General features: G+C 35.6%; 3 protein-coding genes and 1 pseudogene across 6 annotated transcripts; all 4 read left to right on the forward strand.

Annotated features, from left to right (window-relative positions):
* Positions 1 to 2950: 2950 nt before the first annotated feature.
* TFIIIA (transcription factor IIIA) lies at positions 2951 to 6762 on the forward strand. Of its 4 annotated transcripts, none has more exons than XM_022040374.2 (7): positions 2951 to 3374; positions 4141 to 4286; positions 4389 to 4523; positions 5192 to 5489; positions 5646 to 5884; positions 5969 to 6112; positions 6385 to 6762. In XM_022040374.2, exons 2-7 carry the CDS (start codon positions 4143 to 4145, stop codon positions 6529 to 6531), a joined length of 1107 nt encoding a protein of 368 aa, XP_021896066.2. In that variant the 5' UTR covers positions 2951 to 3374; positions 4141 to 4142; the 3' UTR covers positions 6532 to 6762. The 4 variants fall into 4 exon arrangements, with proteins under 4 accessions (XP_021896066.2, XP_021896067.2, XP_021896069.2 ...); XM_022040375.2 differs by having other exon boundaries at positions 2951 to 3370; XM_022040377.2 differs by lacking the exon at positions 2951 to 3374 and having other exon boundaries at positions 4167 to 4306.
* Positions 6763 to 7169: 407 nt separating this feature from the next.
* On the forward strand, positions 7170 to 10573 carry LOC110813316 (Ribosomal L18p/L5e family protein). The gene is made up of 2 exons (XM_022040397.2): positions 7170 to 7456; positions 10014 to 10573. The coding sequence occupies exons 1-2, from the start codon at positions 7274 to 7276 to the stop codon at positions 10407 to 10409; spliced, it is 579 nt and encodes a 192-aa protein (XP_021896089.1). The 5' UTR covers positions 7170 to 7273; the 3' UTR covers positions 10410 to 10573.
* Positions 10574 to 12148: 1575 nt separating this feature from the next.
* LOC110813295 (zinc-finger homeodomain protein 2 pseudogene) lies at positions 12149 to 13422 on the forward strand (annotated as a pseudogene).
* An 882-nt stretch (positions 13423 to 14304) lies between these two features.
* Positions 14305 to 15409, forward strand: NDHT (Chaperone DnaJ-domain superfamily protein). Its single transcript, XM_022055658.2, has 2 exons — positions 14305 to 14772; positions 14851 to 15409. The coding sequence occupies exons 1-2, from the start codon at positions 14432 to 14434 to the stop codon at positions 15272 to 15274; spliced, it is 765 nt and encodes a 254-aa protein (XP_021911350.2). The 5' UTR covers positions 14305 to 14431; the 3' UTR covers positions 15275 to 15409.
* The last annotated feature ends 2946 nt before the right edge of the window (positions 15410 to 18355 follow it).

The raw sequence follows: 18355 nt of genomic DNA on the forward strand, positions 1-18355 counted from the left end.
GCTGCGGCGGATGGCGGCGGCCGGCTCCTCCGGCGTCTGGTTCTTCTTATCCGGCGAGGCACTAGCGGCTAGGGTTTTTATGGTCAGGTGTGGGTGGGGTTATTTATACCATTTGTCTTTTAATCTCAACTGTCCATCAAGATTAAATCTGGACCGTTCGATCGTGATTTAATTAGGATTAAATCTGGGCCGTTCATCGCGATGCAATCTGGGCCTTCCGTGCCTGATTGAATCTAGGCCGTTCGTGCACGTGAATCTGGGCCGTCTGTGCGCACGTTTGATCTGGGCCGTCCATGTGCGCGAGAACGGATCTGGGCCTTCCGATCGCGCGCACGCGGATCGCCCACGTGGCCCGTTCTCTGGTCAGCGTTGCCTTGCCACGCGGTGCATCCTGATTGGCCGGGGCTGCTGACCGGGCCGCTGACGTGGCTGCTGACGTGGTGCAACTTTTCTAAATTATATTTTAACCCCTATGCGCGTGAATCTGGGCCGTCCGTGCGCACGTTTGATCTGGGCCGTCCGTGTGCGCGGGAACGGATCTGGGCCATCCGATCGTGCGCACGCGGATCGCCCACGTGGCCCGTTCTCTGGTCAGCGTTGTCTTGCCACGCGGTGCGTCCTGGTTGGCCGGGGCTGCTGACCGGGCCGCTGACGTGGTGCTGACGTGACACAACTTTTTTAAATTACGTTTTGACCTCCGGTTTCTGATTTTCTTTTCAAAAACACCCCCAGAATCTAAATTTTCACTCATTTTTTCCAAAATCAATTTTAATTAAATCCAAATAATATTTTTACCCAATTTTATCATTATTATTATTTTTATTTTCATTAAATTAAATTAAATAAAAATCAAACAAATAAATAAAAATAAAATAAATAAAATAAAAATTTTATTTTTATTTGGGTGTTACAGAAACCCCAGCCACGAAGGAGAACCGATAGAGTCGTCGCACCCAAAGACCCCATCGCCAGTAAGTTTGGCTTTTTTTTATTTTCTGTCCAACTGAGGCCCCCTAATGTATTTTTCTGCAGAGATACATGTAAAACCGGCGAAAATCGGCCACGCCGAGGCTAATCACCATCATGCCAAAATCTTAAAATCAGCTAGAAAGAGTTTTCAACACCGATTTTGGATTTTTACTGTATTTTTGGGTACACAACGAGTATTTTGATTTTCGCATAAAAAATTCAAAAAATCCGGAGCCCGTCAGGATGCGTAGTGGGTAGCACCGTGTGTTGAAACACCGATCCGGGTAAAGATCTCTCACTCTATTCTCTGTTACGGTAAATTGAGGATTACTAATTGATAATTATTTGTTTTATGAAAAATTAAAAAAATCCTAAAAATATTATAAGTCACTAGTGGAGTTGAAACCGGTTAGTTCACATTTGTCCTACTTTCCCTGTTTATTTTTTTGTACTGTCTAAATTTCTTACTATTATATTGTGCATGTTTAAATTGATAGTTTTTATAGTCTTTTCGATTATCTGGTTTATTTGGTTCTTCCTGCATTGTTTATTTGGTTATTTAGTTATCCGGTTATTGGTTATGATAAACTATATTGCTTGTTTAAGTGCCATTTAAATTGATAAGTAAAAATGAAATGAGATCTTAGTATGTTTTGGTGGTTGTTTGGATGATGAGAATCTTAATAAATGAAAGTTTACTGGGCATCATAAGAAAAAGTGGACGGACTTAGTACATAAAGAACCTTACCGTGGACGTTATCTCAATCAAACGGGGCTGAGAAGTCTTATACTGTAAGAATTTTGGGAGATATAGTTCACCCTCATACCAGACGAGATATCAAGGTGATGATATTTTTAGCACTAATTACCGGACGAGATATGAAAACGGCCGGGTTAATTGTCAAATCTTGATACTGGGTCCACGAGTAGATGGATATCCATATGGATCCCAAGGAGTCCCCGTAAGTAAGTAAAAAAAAAAAGAATTACTGATCTTATGTACGAAATTAAAATATTACTTGACTATTTGTCTTTATAGGTTATCTTTGAAAAAACTTGTAATGGTAAGTATAGAATAAAACGTTTTAAAGTTAAAAGTATTTACTTAAATCAATAGCTCAGTTAGTTGTTTTGTGATTTTTACCAATATTCGATTTTCATATCAGTGATTAGTATGATATTCTTATTGGGGTAGTGTAACTCACAATTTTATTAATTATTTTAGATAAAAAAAATAAATATCCAGATCTCTATCAATAAGAGAGTTGTGAGTAATTCAACTCATGGACTCCCTTCAAGTGTTAAGGAAGGTTAACCTATAGGATATTTATTTATCTGTTTTTAATTACCGTTTGTCTTTTAATGAATAAGTGTAGAATGGACATTCCCGTAATCTTTTTGGACATTCCAATTTACTGTGTAAGGAATGTAAACCCTAATTTTATTATTTGCTTATGCATTTATAAATACAATTTTTTTAAAAAAGATTTTGAACCTTCACATAAAGTCTTAAATGTCATAGTAAAAATGATGCATTCGGCTTATTTGGCCTCGACAAGTATAAAAAAAAATCGAGATGTAATATATAATATATTTGAGGATTAAATTTTTTTTTTTCTAAAATAGTTTAGACTAATTTATATTAAATTTTTTATCATATTAACTATCACATGACATTTAATATACAAAAATAACTAATTAAATTATATTATGTGTTAAAATAAATAAAACGTGATGTTAACAACATTAGTAAATATTAACAAAATATAGACTACTTGAATATTTTTAAAAATATAGAAAAATAAGATTAATATTAAAATGTAACAAAAAAAAATAGTAATGTGATCAAAATAATATTTTAGCAGATAAAAAAGAGTTTTTTCATAAAAAATTATTCACTACTATTACAGAAATAAATGTAAAACTCTTTACCGGTTACCGGTTCTAAGAAATAATAATTTAGTGGAGCGGGAATCATATTGACCAACCCGCACTTGACGATCCCGATAATTGTTCTTCCGAAACCACAAAACCCTAAAACTTATATCTTCATCTCCGCCGACTACAGCAACACTTTACAGGGCCCATCATCTTCTTCGAAAACCAGAAAGCTTAAGCTTCCCCTTTCACTTCGGTCATCAGCTTCCAGCGTCGCGCGCCACAATAGTCTCTCGTCAACCGCGCGTTTCATCCTTTCTTCCACGCTCACGCCTTCGGGGTTCTCTCATTCTTCCATCACCGGCGTCTCTTTCTCCTCTCCCCTTCATAATAGCGGATCTGTTCTCCTTTCCTCCCTCTGTTGGAGCTGAAAGCTTCCGGAACCCGACCGCAACCTCAAATCGATACTCTTCAACTCACCGGGGCCAGGTGCCCAGTAATAAAGATTTCAGGACTTCCTCAGGCAGGTAACCTTTTCAGCCTCTTGAATCTAGTGGTTTGTTAGTTGAATTTTTTATCGGCTTGGTTTTCTTGTGAATTTTTCTGTTTATTCTCCTAAAGTTTTATTTCATAGAATATGTTTGATAGCATGTGACCGAATCTGATGACTGCCTTGCTTTTGATTTTTAATTTATTTCAAACTTGTAACTTTTTTTAATTGGAATGAACGTGGATATACTAGATAGAAGCTGTAGTTGACACTGCGTACAGATTGAAAGAGATTTCTGTTCAAGTGTTAATTTGGCACGTGTTTGTTTGTTCTCCAGTGGCATGTGATGAGGATGTATGATAGACAAAAAACAGATTCACTAGTTGATATAGCCGATCTATATCAGTTGGTGTGAATAAAACTTGGATATATCAGATGATGATTTAATGAGTAAAAAGAATATTGGAGGTAACAGTTGCTTGCCATATAAAAAATTAGGAATGGCTAGGTTTGTTCACTTAGCTTTAAGTTGGGTCTCTTTTTTGCTTTTGGATGAGAGAGTTTTTTGTTCATCACTTATAGGAATTATATACTTGAGGAGAAAATATATTCACGAATCAAAAATAGAAGTTTCTTATTTTTTGGTCTCAGAGTTATTTAGTTCAGTTGTCACCTTGATTGGTTGAATAACTCCTAACTAGGGATTCGTAGGAGTTAATATAGCTATTCATCTGTTTGCTGCTTGGCAACTTTTATATATTTATTCTGCTTATCTGTAAATTTCTTATTTTAATTTTATGTAGATATGGAAGAAGTGGAGAAAAATAAAGAGGAAGGAGAGGAAGAGAGACCAATCTTTAGAGACATAAGGCGGTATTATTGCGAGTACTGTGGAATTTGCAGATCCAAGAAATCCCTCATTACCTCTCATATCATCAAGGAGCACCAGGTTTCAATCTTGTTTTTATGGTTAGCAGTTTTGTCCATATTTGCAGTTAGCTTCCTACTGGAGGATTAGGTAAATGAAATTTATTTATTCTGCTCTTTTCAGGAGGAGATGACCCAGGAAGGAGCTGTTGGAGGTGCAGAAGTCGAAGAAGTGCACTCAAATACTTGCCAGGAATGTGGTGCCAGTTTCAGAAAAGCGGCATATTTGAAACAACACATGCAAAGCCATTCGGTTGAGGTACTCACCCTTGGTTTTCTGTTATCCTGCCCATACTGCAGGATAGTTTAGTACAATCACGTTGGTCACATACACTGGAATTTTCTAGTTTCTTCTGTCCTTGTGTGTGTGACTTGTAGATTATATACTCGAAAGATAAAATATCTGTTGTCCGGTTGTATTTATTAGTGGTTTGTTCTCACATGGGCTATTTTTCCTCTTCAAATATTTTCACACATCATTTCTTTTGACTTTCTGTAGAAACAATGTTAGTGAGTCTAATAAATATTTGTGTTTTGGATTTCAAAAGCATCAATATATAAAGCAAAACTTAAGAATTTATGTTTATGCCCATGGTGGCATATCGTTTCAGTAATTCTTCTCTTTTGTCTTGTTTATGCACTTGAAGATGTATTTTTGCAGGAATAGAAAATGATAAGCCTTTGGATGTTATAGTGTGAAGCATTGGATCCCATATAAAAGAACTCCAAAATGCGAGGCTGCATGAAATGGACCAGTATCAGGTTGGGAGACCTCCTGAGAAGCTCCATCAAGTAAGCCTCAGTCACGCAGTGTTCCAATTTGAGGTCTGAACGTTTGCTAAGAAGTATCTTATCACTGTGGAAATTTTAAATCCGTGAGTGTGTGTTGGTGACAAAGACTACTTTAATGTTGTTATCTTTTTGCAGAGGCCGTTTATTTGTTCTGTGGATGATTGTTCTGCCAGCTATAGAAGAAAAGACCATTTGACACGCCACATCCTTCAGCACCAAGGAAAACTATTCAAATGTCCAGTTGAAAATTGCAATCTTGAATTTGTTTTTCCAAGTAATATTAAACGACACACGGAAAAATTTCACAATGATGCTGATAATGAATCACCTGCCTCCAGTGTTGGGGGTCAGAAACAGCACGTTTGCCAAGAAGTTGGGTGTGGGAAGGTGTTCAAATTTGCATCACAGTTGCAAAAGCATGCAGATTCTCATGGTAAAGTGGTTTTCTTCTTCATGCTTTTAAGATTTTTTTTATCTTGTATCCTGTGCCTCAAATGGATAAACCAAGTTGGAATGTGAATAATGCTATTGCTAATTCGAGTTCTTGGGATTTGTCTTTTACTAATTTTTTGAGTGCTTATATTTGCAGTTAAGCCAGACTCTATAGAGGCATTCTGTGCTGAACCAGGTTGCATGAAGTATTTCACAAACGAACAATGTCTTAGGGCCCACGTACAGACCTGCCACCAAAAGATTGATTGTGAGATTTGCGGTTCCAAGCAGCTGCGAAAGAACATGAAGCGGCACCTTCGGACCCATGACGGAGGAGAAAGTTCATCAACGAGAATAAAATGTGATTTTGAGGGCTGTCACCAAACGTTTTCAACTGTAAGTTGCTGCAATTTATAGTTATTAAAAAACTTATTTAACAAAATATCTTTTGCTGATCTTTGCTGCTAACTTCTTTTGCAGAAATCTAACCTCTCTCAGCATGTGAAAGCTGTGCATCTTGAGCTCAAACCGTTTATCTGTAGCTTTTCGGATTGTGGCATGCAATTTGCATACAAACATGTGAGAGATAATCATGAGAAGACAGGGTGCCACCTCTATACTTGTGTAAGTGCTTGCACTGACAATTGTTGACCACACTTGTCAGGTTCATCATTCATTCTATCAGTATAACTGTCTCTACCCTTAGATGTGTATGTTTCAATTTTATGGTACCTTCAAGCTGCCATACTTCTGCATCTAAGCTGTCGGAGAAGTATCTTAATACTTTTCTGGTAGATCCAATATCTGAAATGGAAAAATAGTGCAATAAAAAAAGCCTTCATATTGAACATGGCAAGGGAAACAAATAGTTCATATCGTTGGAACTGTGTTTTCAGGGAGACTTTGTGGAGTCTGATGTGCAATTCCGGTCAACGCCTAGGGGTGGACGGAAGAGAGAACCAATTACGGTTGACATGCTAATACGGAAGAGGGTCATGCTGCCTCAATTGGATCCTAGAATGGAACAGTGTGATGAGCAGTAGTGTTGGTTGGTTTGTCTGAAGACCAGGGCTCAAGCAGTGTTTTATATAAAGCAAATATATTAGATATTTGTAAATTGGTGGGATTTACACTTTATAACCTTCTCTTGGGAGGCTTCTGTATGCATGTGTGTTTGTTTTTGCTGGGTTCTAGGGCAAGTTTGTATGTAATGGGTTTGCACTCCGTTAATATGATTATATTTTATATAATCCTAGTTAGTTGTTCTTGTTGAATTCTGAAATACTATTTTATAATACTTTTTTAACACATCTGAACAATTTAGTCCAATGATTAAGAAAATACAAGTTTTTGGGCTATGGACTCAAAGTTCAAGTCCGATTATTTTGAAAAGGAAATTGTTTACTGACATTTAAAAAACTGAACATTACGAAGTTGCTCGGGGTTCTGATGTTTGTTTGTACCTGATCAAAAATCTTGGAACTTTCAGGCGAATGAGCCGGCATAATTGATCAATTTTATTCCGGGAGACGTTTTAATGAACTATTTTGGAAGTGTTATTTCTTAATTATCTCATTAATCTAAATGTGGTAAGAGGAATGTCTTGATGCGGAGTCGTTTTCATAAAAAATAATTAACATTAGTTTTCGTGGTTATAAAATCACATAGCCGTTTGTTGGGATTCAACATTTTCTCCCTGGCCGAACAAACCACAGCCCTACAAACACTTAAAACCCACTGTTGCCCTATTATTTGACCCCGGGGAAAGCCCAAGGAGCCCAGAAAATGTCTTCCACAGTATCTTCATCTTCGACTCTGTTCGCCAACTCACTGCTCTCCTCTGACTCAACCCCAACTCGGTCACTGCGCTCCCTTACCCTCGCTCCACTCTCATGGGTATCTTCATTTCCAACTCTCAAAATCTCCCTAACCTCTGTCGTAAACCCGCCCAATCCTATCCTTCACAAGGTTTGTACTTACTTCGCCTCGCTCGCGAAGAAACCTTTTCCTGATTTTCTTTGAATAAGATAACTCAGCTTAATTGGAATTTGAAGTTTGTTTTTTTCTTCGTTATCTCTCTGACTATCTTCCTCTCTAAGTAGGTTACGTTCCATGATGTTTTAAAAGGGAAAACTCGACTTGATTGGAAATCGAGTTTTGTTTTTCTTCATTTTTCTTCGCTTTATCTTTCTCTTTGATTGGATTCACATTGCACACTCTTTAGTTTCATAGAAGAGGAAAACTGAGCTTCGTTTCAAAGTTTCTGGTTTCTTTCTTTACTCACGTGCCCCAGGGGATAGGAAAAAAAAGGTTAGCAGATTTTGATTATGAATAAGATCTCTGATTTTCTCAGTTGAAGGTCAATTGTTTACTGTTTGCTTTTATATTTAGTTTCACAGTACTTCTGCGGATTCGTTGTGTTTATATTACATTACGTTTGGAGTCAGAAATATTCATAAAATCCAAACAGGAACACGTGAAAGTGGATTTATGAGAAAGGTTTTCTTGGTGAAGCCCTAGTATAGAGACACAACTTGAGGGAGTTTAAGGGAGAGAAAATTAACCTTCCGTGAGATTTACATTAGGGCTGGGTTTGGACAAATTAAAAACTTTTGTGGAACTTCTTTGAAGATTCACAACCTAATTGGAATAATACATGTTAGACCCATCAAATTTGATGACATTTACAATGTAGTGGTTAATTTCATTTGGAATTCCTGGTGAAATCATTTTTTTTATATATATTTTAATAGAATGATCATCCATGCTAGATGAAGTAAGTACAAAATTTCTGAATATATTTTACAAAAATGCTTGATTTGTTTCGATCTTAGCTTAAGCTTTTTCATGCTATACATAGTTTCTTTGTGAATGTTTTTATTTTATTCACTGGTGGGATCAACATTGAACCTTCATAAGGTCTTGGTTGAGAGTAGAAAAACTGAATCTCTAGTTTTACATCCATAGAAAAGCAATTAAATTTGAGATAGGATTACTGTCCTCTTAAAATGTTGAGGGATCAGATGGGTGGCAAATATCATAATGCCTCTTATTATTTTTAGTGTGGGCAGTTCGTAAATGTTTACCAATGACCTTAATTTTCAAAACTTGTGCCAAAAAAGGTAGGCTTCTAGACAACTTATATAAGTTTTCTTTCTTTTTTTCCTTGTTGAGGTTTAGTTAGTCAGTGGAGAGTATGACATTTCATCAAAATTTTGCATCAAGCACTGATTCTTTATTTTTTAAAAAAAGTTGAGTTGATGTTTCAGGACTTCTAGACTAGTTATGTTAGTTAATTGCGGAGGCCGTTTGCATACCATGTTTGTTGATTTGATGTAGGAATCTGTTTTAACTTGAAATGGAATGATGCTGACCTCATTGGGTTTGGATGATTGAGATTTGATGTTGTTTTCATGGGATTTTTATAATGATCACTTGTTGTTTTGTATAATTATTTGGCTGTGAATTTGTAGAATTTGGATGGGAATTTGTAGAATTTGGATGGCCTGATTACATATGTTTGATAATGCTTCTTATAAAAAAGAAAAGGAAATACTATGATTCGTTAGAGGCAAATTACTTTCATTCCTTGGAGGCAAATTACGTTCATAATGCTTTCATCTTTGGATTAACTAAAAGTAGATCACAGCCTTTGAAGATGAAATATAATATATATTTTTAATCTCTTCTCCTGTACACCCTCCATGCAAAATGCCTCCAAGACATTACAGAAATTTCTATAGAAAATGACATCTGTGATTGGAGGAAAGAATAAGTTTTTTACCCCTAACAATAATTAAGGTAGAAGATTCCTTCTGTGTGAGGGTTGGGAAATGCTCTATGGTACCCTTCTCTGGCTGCTGCTCAGAGATCAGACGAGTTCACATGCCTGGTTTTGGTTGGTTATTCAGGACATTATGGAATCTGGTTGTGGGTCTAGAAGACTAGAATCAGTAGTTGTCATCTGGAGGATTGTGCTAAGTTCATGTCAGCCAGTCGGTTTATCCCAGAGACCCTGTAGGAGTCAGATTTTGTCAATTAAGTTGTTGGTAGACAAGAACGGTGGTGGGAAGAAAGGCATGTCAATTTTAACCTACTCCCATAACAGACTGAAAGGCTTCGGTCTATTTTGCGATAAAACACATCCTAAACTTTTCGTTCAGATAATAATGCTCATTCTTAACAGAAATATCCGCCTCCCTTAAGCGGTAAAGATGAACAGAAGAGAAGTTTGTGAGTCCATAAAGCTATTTTGTTTTCACTTCCCCCAAAATATAACTTGTTTCACATTTAATTCCAATTGAGATTGCCTTTAATTATTTCCTACTACTGTGGTAGTTGTTCGTTTCTCCCATACGCTAAATGCTAATCAGGCGTCCTTGAAGTTTAAGCTGTTTACTTGATCACCTCCTTTTGTGTTCATTTTAATAATGCAAATTCTGAAACATTATTACCATTATTCAAATCGATTCTTTATGCCAACTGAGGGGAGAAAAAGAAATCAAATTCATTTCACGTTTTGCAGGGTTCTTTCATTCAAGCTGCTTGGACCCGTAGGTCCCGAGGCGAAGCAGCAAAAAAACCAAACAGAAAATCATGGAAACAAAGGACTGATATGTACATGAGACCATTTCTGCTTAATGTGTTCTTCTCTAAGAAATTCATTCATGCAAAAGTGATGCACAGAGGAACAAGTAAAGTGATATCAGTTGCCACGACAAACGCTAAGGATCTCAGAAACAGCTTGCCGTCACTCACAGATCACAGTGCATGCAGAGTTATAGGCAAGCTTATTGCAGAAAGATCTAAAGATGCTGATGTATATGCAATGTCTTATGAGCCAAGAAAGGGTGAGAGAATTGAAGGCAAATTAGGCATTGTTCTTGACACTATTAAAGAGAATGGGATCATACTTGTATGAACTAGCTACGGGTTTTGATTGATTTATGTTAACTTATGTAAGTAAAAAACTCTTTATCATGAATCATGTTTGCTCTAGCTAACTTCTCTTCTGTGGGCTTGGCTTTTCTTGATTTTATTCCCGTTTATAGTTGAGGAATAAATAATAATTTGGTCTTTTGCGTATTTAATATTTCATTTCTGTAAATTTAAGTTTTTTTTTTGGAGCATAAATGATAGATAGAAATGTGTTATATATCAATTACATGACTTTAAAATAATAAAGTACGGTAAGAAATAACAAAAAAAAAAAAAAAAGTTAAAATAATTAAATTTTATTTAAATATTTTAAAAATAATTACTAATTAATAATATTATTATATTTATTTCTATTTCTGTTAACTTATTTTAAAAAAATTTAAATATAATATATGATTGTTTTATTTTTTTTATTAAAAAAATAGAAATAAACTGAATATTTAAAATAAATAAAAAAATTTTAGGAATCAAATTATAAAAAATATTAAGAACTAAATTGTATTAAAAATTAATTTTATCATTTGTTAAAAAATAAGTAGTTTTTTTTTTATATTTATTTATAAAAATTATGTTATATATATATATATATATTATTTTCATAATATTATGTTATTATTAATGCGGCTTGTGACACCTAAAAATAAAATGGATGAATCACAATTTATATTTTAAAACTATATAGAGACAACATATTTTAATAATTCAAAATTTCAATAATTTTAACAGTATCCTGTACAACTCCAATAGTATTGTTTTCTTTTGTAATAGTTTACCTTTTTGTGTTTCTTTTTAATTTTACATAAAAGTAAAAAAAAAAAAAAAAAAAAAACTTTTTATTTATTATATGAAAAACTTTTTATTTTTCGAAAAAAATTTAATTTACATAACTGTTTTATAATTGCCGACTTGCACTCATATTTTAATATATATTTATTATAATGATAAATTTTTTGTTTGAAAGTTAAAAAAAATATAATAAAAAGAGAAAGAAGATATATAACAGGGCGTGAAGCAATTATATTTTACGTGTGTCAGGAGTGAGGTGTCAGTTATTAGAAGCGCATTAGACGGTGCTGTGTTCTTCTGTTACCTTGAAACTCGTGCTTCCTTCTTTCTTTTTAAGTTTTTAAAATTTACTAACTGACATTATTATTTTATTTTAATAATTAATTACATTACTATATAATATAATTTTTTACTGTTAATTATATAATACAGGAGTGGGACCCACAGTATGGAGCGAGAAGGCGTGACGTGTGGGCTAAAAAAACACCCGCCCAATCTTCTTCCCTATCTGAACCCTTCTGATCCATTAGATGCCCATGCGGTGAACATCTCTCCTCAGCCGTTGGATCCTCTGATCCTCCTTTCAGGAACCCACGTGGTGGGTCCATCCCTGCGATAATGAGACATCGACCATTCACGACCCCGTGCGATTCCAGTCCTCCCTCCAATCAAACCATGCCACGTCGACGCCCCGTCTCCCTTCTCTCCCTCAGGTGATGGCTCCCCCTCGTACCTTTTTTAAATAAATATCTTTTTTTTCTTTTCTATTATCCGACATGTCATCCCAATTTAATGTCAAAAATCAATCAACTAATTATTTAATCATTATCTAATTACTACCTTAATCATTTCTATTTCTTTAATTAATTCGGTTTTCATAGGGAACACGTGTGAGTTTAGACACACATGATATCACGGTTTGTCTTAAATTCATTTCACGCACCTTCAACAATGGTGATTATTGCCAGTTAGACAACAAATATCAACACCTCCATCTCCACTACACCTTCTTCCCCAATCTAACTCTTAACCCTAACCATCGCTCATTTACCTCTCTTTCTCTTTCTCTTTCTCTCTCCATGGACCTCAGTGTTGTCCCATATACTCAACACACCAGCTCTGACACAGACCACGACAGTCCCGGCGACGCCATTGAAGTCGAACACAAACCTTCCGCCGCTGATTCCAGGTCCACTGACTTTAAGAAGTCGCCGCCGCCTGTTAAGTTCAAAGAATGCATGAGGAATCACGCTGCCTCAATCGGCGGACACGCCAACGACGGATGCGGCGAGTTCATGCCTCGCGGACTCGACGGCACTCGGGAATCCCTAACCTGCGCCGCATGCGGATGTCACCGTAACTTCCATCGCCGGGAGATCCCCGGCGCTCATCTCGTACATCACCATCCGCCACCGCCTTCACAGATGGTGGTGTACAACGCGGGGCCCACCACTCCTAGATGGGACAAGAACGTTATGAATAATAATAGCACCACCACATTGCCGTTGTTTCAACCGCGTAATATGTCCACGCGCCGTTATCAGTATAACAGAAATAACGGCGATCACCACCACCACCATCATCATCATTTGATGGGAGCCGTTGATGAGGGAGACCATCAAGATCAGGATCACGAAGACAATGCCGAAGCTTACGATCGACGCTCGGAGACGCCGGAGAGAGGAGACGGAAACGTGACTCCCGGAGGCGGGACGGGCAGGACGGCGGCGATGATGATGAGGAGCAAACGGTTCAGGACGAAGTTCACGCAAGAGCAGAAAGACAGGATGCTGGAGTTCGCGGAGAGGATTGGGTGGAGAATCCAGAGGAATGACGACGGCGTACTGAATCAGTTCTGCAACGAGGTTGGCGTGAAGCGAAATGTGCTCAAGGTGTGGATGCATAATAACAAGAATGCACATCGCCGTAGAGAACTATCGCTTCAGTCTCCCATGTCGGGGGGTGCGGCGGCAGATACTCCGCCGGCACCGCCTCAACAATCTCACCCTCCACAGCCAATCGGAGTCTGAATCTGATGGGTTATCACTCAACAACCGCTTGTCTTTTTTGCCGACGTTCTAATCGTTTTGTACTCTGTTAAGTTGTTATTTTTCTTTTTTTCCTAATCCGTGTAAATTAATTTAATTAATTAGAGATAAAATTAGCTTAGAAGATGGGCTAATGAAACAGAACTCCTTGCTTTAATTCAATTTCTAGAGTACCATATACATATATATATATATATGTATAGAAAAATACTAATCTATATTTTTCTTAGGAATAGCGTTCAAGAAAAAACTTTTAATTTTTAAAAATATTTTAGGATAATTAAAAGAAATCTGGAGCTAGATTAAATGGATTTAATTAAAAGAAAAAGGGATAAAAAAATAATTGTGAATAAAAATGTTAAAAGAATAATTTTTTGACTGATATATATTTTATTATTTTTCCTTTTTTTTTTATAATAAAAAAAAAGTAAGGAGGGGGGGGGGGGGGGTATGGGGAGGGAGATTTGATTGGATATGTTGAATGTGGAGGCGGTCCAATAGATTGACAACATGGTATGGGTGTGCTGGAGAATCACTAGGAAGGGTGACAGGTACAATTACAATATCGTCATTTTAATTTAACTTTTTTATTTTTTTTATATTTTTTTTGGGTATCTCAAAAGTGGAATATATATATATATATATGTATGTATACACACATTTACTTTCAATGCAAATATGTATATTTGTATAACAATGTGAACCACTTTCATTTAGCACGGTTCGGGGATAAATGGGAAAAATCAAGACACCCATTTATATCTACATGTGCTCCCATAAAAGAAGTCCATTTTGTACAATATATATATATATATATATTGTCCATTGTGTCATAGCAATACATCTTATATATATTTGTTAAAAAATTATATTATTATTAATATTTACACTATTATTATAAAATCAACAAGGGTTTTGAGATGTTACAGATTTAAAAATTAAAAAAAAAGCCCAAAAATTGGATTTATAAAAGAGGGTCCAAAAATAATTCAATCCTAAATTTAAACCAATTCAGCCCATTGATAAATTGAGTGGAATGCATATTAAAATTCAAGCCACACAAATAATTATGAAAAACTCCAAAGCTTCTCAAACCACACACCACAAAACGGATTAACACCTTAAACGCCATGAAATCCCCACATCGTTTCTTCTTCCTCCAGGATCTCCCATGGCTTCAACCACTTCTCCTCAACCACCATACTCCCATCTCCTCTTTCCCAGAACCTTAAACCACCGCAGCCATCTAAGAGAGAGTACAGAAGTACTGCTTCAGCGTTCAAACAGGAGGAGCTCGCGAGTTACGGCGTCGACTCAGCAAGAACCTACAAGACGCCAAAGAGCACAACCAGGAGTCGACACGAGAATCCACTGGGAAAATCCAGATGAAGGCTGGATCGGAGGACCAGCCGGTACGACGCAGAAAAGGTTGAACTCAGAAGAGGAGGAGAAGAATCTTTTAGGTCAAAATTTTTCTGATTTGCTCAACGAATCTTCCGATTCTCATTACCAGTGAGTTTTAAATTTTGAATATGAACTTACGTTGTTTACTCAGTATTTGAGATAATCGAAGATGAAAATTGATTTCAGATTCTTAGGAATATCGGCAGAAGCGGACGTTGAAGAGATAAAAACGGCGTACCGGAGGCTATCGAAGGAGTACCATCCAGACACTACTTCTCTCCCGCTAAAAACGGCGTCGGATAAGTTCATGAAGCTGAGAGAAGTATATGACGTATTGAGCGACGAAGAGAAGCGGCGGTTTTATGACTGGACGCTGGCTCAGGAGGCGGCCAGCGGGCAAGCGGAGAAGATGAGGATGAAGCTGGAGGATCCGTACCAGCAAGACCTGCGAAATTACAGATCTACCCCGGACATGGTGGATCGTCTCGGTGGAAGAAACATGGAGCTGAGTGATCAAGCCATGACTGCTCTCACTTTTGACGTCTTTATTGTCGTTTTTGCCATTTGCTGCATCATTTATGTCGTCTTCTTCAAAGAACCTTATTACTGATCATATAATATTTAGGTATATAATTATATTAATGATAGTGTATAACATCTGTGTGTCTGTTCATGTATATGTAAATTGTAAAGAAGGTTTCTGATTATTATATTCACTAAAATGGAATTTTCCATGTTTGTTTAATTTATTAATAGTTATAATTAGGAAGATTGTTGTAGTTTCATTTTTCTAATAGTTTAAAATAAATTTTTTATTTATTTTATCCAAAAGATGTTTTAACACCAAATTATTTGGGAGAAATACTAAATTGCACCCTCTACTTTACATAAATATACCATTTTAATTTTTTTTAATTTAAATTAATTACATATTACTGAAAATATTTAAATTGCATGCTTAATCGTTAAAATTCATTAATATTGTATGTAATGGTGCACATGTTTATTAATGTGATTAAATAGATGTCACGTGAACACTATGCCATTAATACATGTTCATGTAGATCAACTCAAAAAATACAAATCATGAGATTGTTTGTGTTCTAACTTTTGCATTGATCCCAAACCACAAAGCAAGAGCTACTTTGCATAATAGCTACTCATGTCAGCCTTTAGGAGTGCCTAGAGTTTGACAAGATTAGCTCGAGCTCTCATTGTAAATGAGATATTTCAGTGGAAAGAGTTTGATAGTTAGAGTTTAATTTCTCATACTTTAAGTTGACAAAATGGAACTTTTAAAGCTCATATCTATCTCCCTCTCCCTTTTCTTTTTCTTCATCTCTCTACTCTTTATTTATGAATTTATAGAAATTTTTTTTTCTTTTAACAAAAAATTTAAAAATATAAAATGGACAACAGGAGAGAGACAAATAGGACTTTTGCACAAACTGCACCGAGCTTACTCATGAGTGCCTCACTAATATCGTCTCTCAATTCACGTTAGATTAGTGATGGGTGATGACCATGCTTGTTTGCAAGTTGTGGTTGTAAGCCTATAAAGATCATTTCCTCCACTCAATCTTTGATCTTGAGACAGATTTCAACTTATATATGAGAGGAGAGAGAGAGAGAGATGAAAAAAGAAAAATAATAATAATAGCAACGATGACTTCTCTCCATGCGATCAGTGAAGCAATCAGTGACAACACTTTATGGGAAGAACGAATGATGGAGGATAAAGAGGCTTCATTTTGAAGGAGATAGGGAATGACCTCTTTATTTTTAAGTGGGCCTATGTTGATGCCACGTGTCATTGACGTAGTGTCTACATATATTAAAATTACATACTTTTATTTTCTACATGTATTGATTTAGTGGTGCCAATTAATATTAACGAAAATGAAGTAATTTAGATATTTTTAAAAATTCAATGTTGATTTATATCTATAAAAAATTAGTGTGTAATTTAAATATTTTTTAATAATTGAGGGTAAAAGTAAGTATTTTAGCCGAAAATATTATTATAGTTATATTAAATTTAAATTAATTAATTAATTAGGTCAAAACACTTGATTTCACCATCAATTTCTAGAAAATGTTCAAATTGTATCATGAATTTTTTTTTATCTAAATCACCTATCAACTTTTTTATTTCAAAAAAAAAAATCACCTATCAACTTATGTAAATTTTAAATTAGACAATTGATTATTATTATCCATTAATGCTGTTAGCAATAAGTATGTATGTTTTTTTACGTGTATAAGTAGATATCACGTGAACGCAACGTCATCACACGTAACATGCTCGTATTAACTTAAAATACATTAGTTAGGCTCAAACCCTAACTAATGCGACGATCTTAGACCCTCCTCATCACCCAACTACTTTTATTGCCACATCATAAAGAAGTGAAACTTCTTTAATTGCCGTCATTTGCGCTTTAAAGCTCTTCGTGGTTGCTGACTGTTTCCATTGCCTTCAATTGCTTTCCATGGCTGCAGAGGAATAAAACTACTTCCATCGCCTTCCATCATGACATTAAAGAGGAATAAAGCTTTCACACCTTAGCTTCTGCCTTTATTGATGTTTGTTCCTTTAGTTGCGGGTCGCTTCCTATCACACCACTATAAAAGAGTTTGCTTCCATGCCCTAACTTCACCGAAGTTTTATTGCCATTATGTTTTGTGAGGAAACATGAGCCTCGAGCCTTGTTTGGCTGGTTGCAGATCCTTGCTTCTTTGTTTTGCCAATAATCTCTTTTTTCTCCATGGTTGCCAACTGCTTCACCAGCATTGAGCCTTACTACATGTTGTTTCATCGATTGTCTCTTCTCTTTATGGTTGCTAACTACTTCACTGAGCCTCACTTTGTGTTGTGTTGTGCTACTTCATTGGGTGAAACGAGGCTCCATGAAGTAGTTGACAACCACAAAGAGCTTCATAGTATAAAGAAGGCGATGAAAGCAACTTCACATCTCTGTGGTGTTGCAATGGGAAGTGACGAAAACAGTTGGGTATAAGGTGAGATTTGAGTTAACGCATTAGTTAAGGTACAAGGCAACTAATGTATCTTGAGTTGCTACATGTGGATGTCACGTGTGATGACCTAATGTCAACATGATATCTACTTATGCATATCAACAAATACACGTGACCATTGTTGATGACATTAATGGCTAATAATGATTAAATATGTAATTTAAATATTTTAAAAAATTGAAGAGTAATTTAAAAAAAAAATCAAAATATAATTTGAACATTTTTCAGATACATTTATTAAAATTTAAAGAAGTAGATTATTATAAAATAAAAAATTTATTTTAAAGAAACCGACGCGGAAAGAATTTTGAAGGATTGTAGTCCTCCCAAACCTTATATGATGTAAAAATTAGAAAACTTTACCGCCTAATTTATTCTCTCTACTTGATTGTACACCTACCAATAGAGAAAGCAAAAACAAGATAATTGGAAAAATTAAAAAGAAAAGAAGAGATACCACTGCTTACCTGATAAGTGGATCATTGATTTTTTCAGCTCAACAAAATTTTGAAAGCTTCCTAACTTGAAGAATTTGAAGAAGTTTCACAAAAGTAGCAAAATTAATTTTCTTAAACAAAACGTTTGAACTTTATTAATTTTCTGAATTGTGATTACATTGTAGGATCTAAAGTATTTATATAAAATTTTATTT

Source organism: Carica papaya, chromosome 1, assembly GCF_054855325.1.
Source record: "Carica papaya isolate Zhongbai chromosome 1, ASM5485532v1, whole genome shotgun sequence".
Classification (NCBI taxonomy): Eukaryota; Viridiplantae; Streptophyta; class Magnoliopsida; order Brassicales; family Caricaceae; genus Carica; species Carica papaya.

What these genes read in the sequence shown, in the direction of transcription:
- NDHT (XM_022055658.2), top strand. Translation starts at nt 14,432, where the DNA reads ATGGCTTCAACCACTTCTCCTCAACCACCATACTCCCATCTCCTCTTT. An exon ending in TCTTCCGATTCTCATTACCA is followed by an intron (nt 14,773 to 14,850) that starts GTGAGTTTTAAA and finishes AATTGATTTCAG; the next exon opens with ATTCTTAGGAATATCGGCAG.
- LOC110813316 (XM_022040397.2), top strand. Translation starts at nt 7,274, where the DNA reads ATGTCTTCCACAGTATCTTCATCTTCGACTCTGTTCGCCAACTCACTG. An exon ending in CCAATCCTATCCTTCACAAG is followed by an intron (nt 7,457 to 10,013) that starts GTTTGTACTTAC and finishes CACGTTTTGCAG; the next exon opens with GGTTCTTTCATTCAAGCTGC.
- TFIIIA (XM_022040374.2), top strand. Translation starts at nt 4,143, where the DNA reads ATGGAAGAAGTGGAGAAAAATAAAGAGGAAGGAGAGGAAGAGAGACCA. An exon ending in AAAGCATGCAGATTCTCATG is followed by an intron (nt 5,490 to 5,645) that starts GTAAAGTGGTTT and finishes TTATATTTGCAG; the next exon opens with TTAAGCCAGACTCTATAGAG. An exon ending in GGTGCCACCTCTATACTTGT is followed by an intron (nt 6,113 to 6,384) that starts GTAAGTGCTTGC and finishes CTGTGTTTTCAG; the next exon opens with GGAGACTTTGTGGAGTCTGA.